The following is a 1,713-nucleotide window of genomic DNA, read 5'->3' on the forward strand; positions in this document are numbered from 1 at the left end:
CTAAATTCACAAAGCTTTTTATTTCTGGTTCTCAGGAGGATATCTTTTTTATTATTTTTTGAAAGCCACCTATTACTGTAATTATGAACAGGTACCATATGTACACTGGAATTAAGTTTATGTGCTTCTTGCTAACATAGAAATAGCAGATGGTAATGAGTACAAACATTTTCTTTCTGACCAGAGTTAAGACTTTATGAAATTGTGGTCTCTAGATATGGCTTGAGTTTATAGGATTTTTACACTCACTTCATCACCTACTAGGCAAAAGTCTTAAATAGCACATCTCTCTACAGCAAACCACACATTTTGAGGTACCTTTCATGCCCATAGCACAGATGTTGTAGGACGAATTAAGCACTGAAGTGCTGTATTTAGAGGTATGTTTCAACCACTAACCCATCACTATGAACTATAGTAATAGTGATAGTGATGATATGAGGCTTAGCAAGTACCAATAATGACAGCCAAAAACTACCCAAGTTACAACAAGCACCAAATGACAAAAGCTGAAGGGCACACACACACACACAAACTCATAATGAAATAATAATATTCAATATTCTGGACACAATCACGGTTGGAACAAGAAAGTTTATAAAGGTTGCATAAAGTTGGCAAACCAGTCCATGCAACTTTTTAAAGTGTTTAAAAGTTAAACGCAAACGTTTGTTGGTTTGCCACAGCATGAACACTAGTGCATTGGCCTTTTACCTTGTCATCTGCTGCTGTTTTGTCTTTCTTGTCTCCATCTTGCTTTCCTAAAGGATAAAGTGTGACCATTCAAAATATCTTTTTGGAATTAAAGAATATATAAAGCCGGTATAAACTGTTTAAAATGCGAAATCTTTTTTCTACCCTCTCAAAATACCAGAATGAACAGGCCAATCTCATATTGTTAGGTGAAAGAGATCAATAAGCAGTTAAGCCTGTGATTACTGTATATTGCTGTCAGTAGGTGTAGTGTTCTCTTTCGTAGTAACTTGGGCTTGTTGATGGCACAGTGGGAACACATCAGTGGTCACATGCTCTGAAGTCCTACAGAATCACAACAGTTTTCTGGTACAGTTCAATGGTACACAATGCCCATAAGTAGCTATGTCATCATAGCCTACTAAGCGCAGGCTTTGCGTCATCATGTCAGATTCTTCAGTGCCAAGATTGTCTCAGCCCATTATTCCTATGACTAACTGGAAGGGTCTACCTCTTTCATGTGATTGATTATTGGTGACAACATGCTCAGTATGTATGTTGCCTGTTTGGAAGTTTGTTGCACCAGGGCTGCATTGGAGGGATCTGATTGCCCGCACTGCAAACATATAAATGCTAACTTCTGTGCACTGATGTTAGCAACACTCTACAAAAGCAGCGTTGAGAGATGAGCATTTGGGCATCAAGCTCTCCAGACTGCCTGTTGAGTTCACTTGAAGGTCCCTGTTTCCCAGCCCTGAAGCACATTCTGTGTTTTCCTATAGGCTAGAAGATGAAGAGCAACATGATATGTCTATGATGGAATTAGAATCTGTGGAGTTCACTGGAGTCCAAGCTGAAGGCTGACTTTAAAGCCACAGTGATGCTTACAAATCTGCTTGGGATCACCTCCCATGCATTGGAAAATGACATGTATTGCACCTCCCATGTAATGGATGGATGAGACCCTGACTGAGAAATAAAAGTCCATTTTAGATGATTGTTTTCTGCTTTCACGCCTAG

The 1,713-nt window shown here is 39.2% G+C and overlaps 1 protein-coding gene across 1 annotated transcript in view; it reads right to left on the minus strand.

The window, feature by feature from the left end:
* Nucleotides 1–519: 519 nt before the first annotated feature.
* The window catches only part of LOC107579666 (SH3 and cysteine-rich domain-containing protein 3-like), a 2,678-nt gene continuing 1,484 nt past the window's right edge, over nucleotides 520–1,713 (minus strand). The window contains exon 3 of the mRNA XM_016265468.1: nucleotides 520–761. Within this exon, the coding sequence (XP_016120954.1) occupies nucleotides 649–761 (113 nt within the window). The 3' untranslated portion in view covers nucleotides 520–648. The remainder of the gene's footprint in view (nucleotides 762–1,713) is intronic.

Source organism: Sinocyclocheilus grahami, unplaced genomic scaffold, assembly GCF_001515645.1.
Source record: "Sinocyclocheilus grahami isolate Dianchi unplaced genomic scaffold, SAMN03320097.WGS_v1.1 scaffold19025.1, whole genome shotgun sequence".
Lineage (NCBI taxonomy): Eukaryota > Metazoa > Chordata > Actinopteri > Cypriniformes > Cyprinidae > Sinocyclocheilus > Sinocyclocheilus grahami.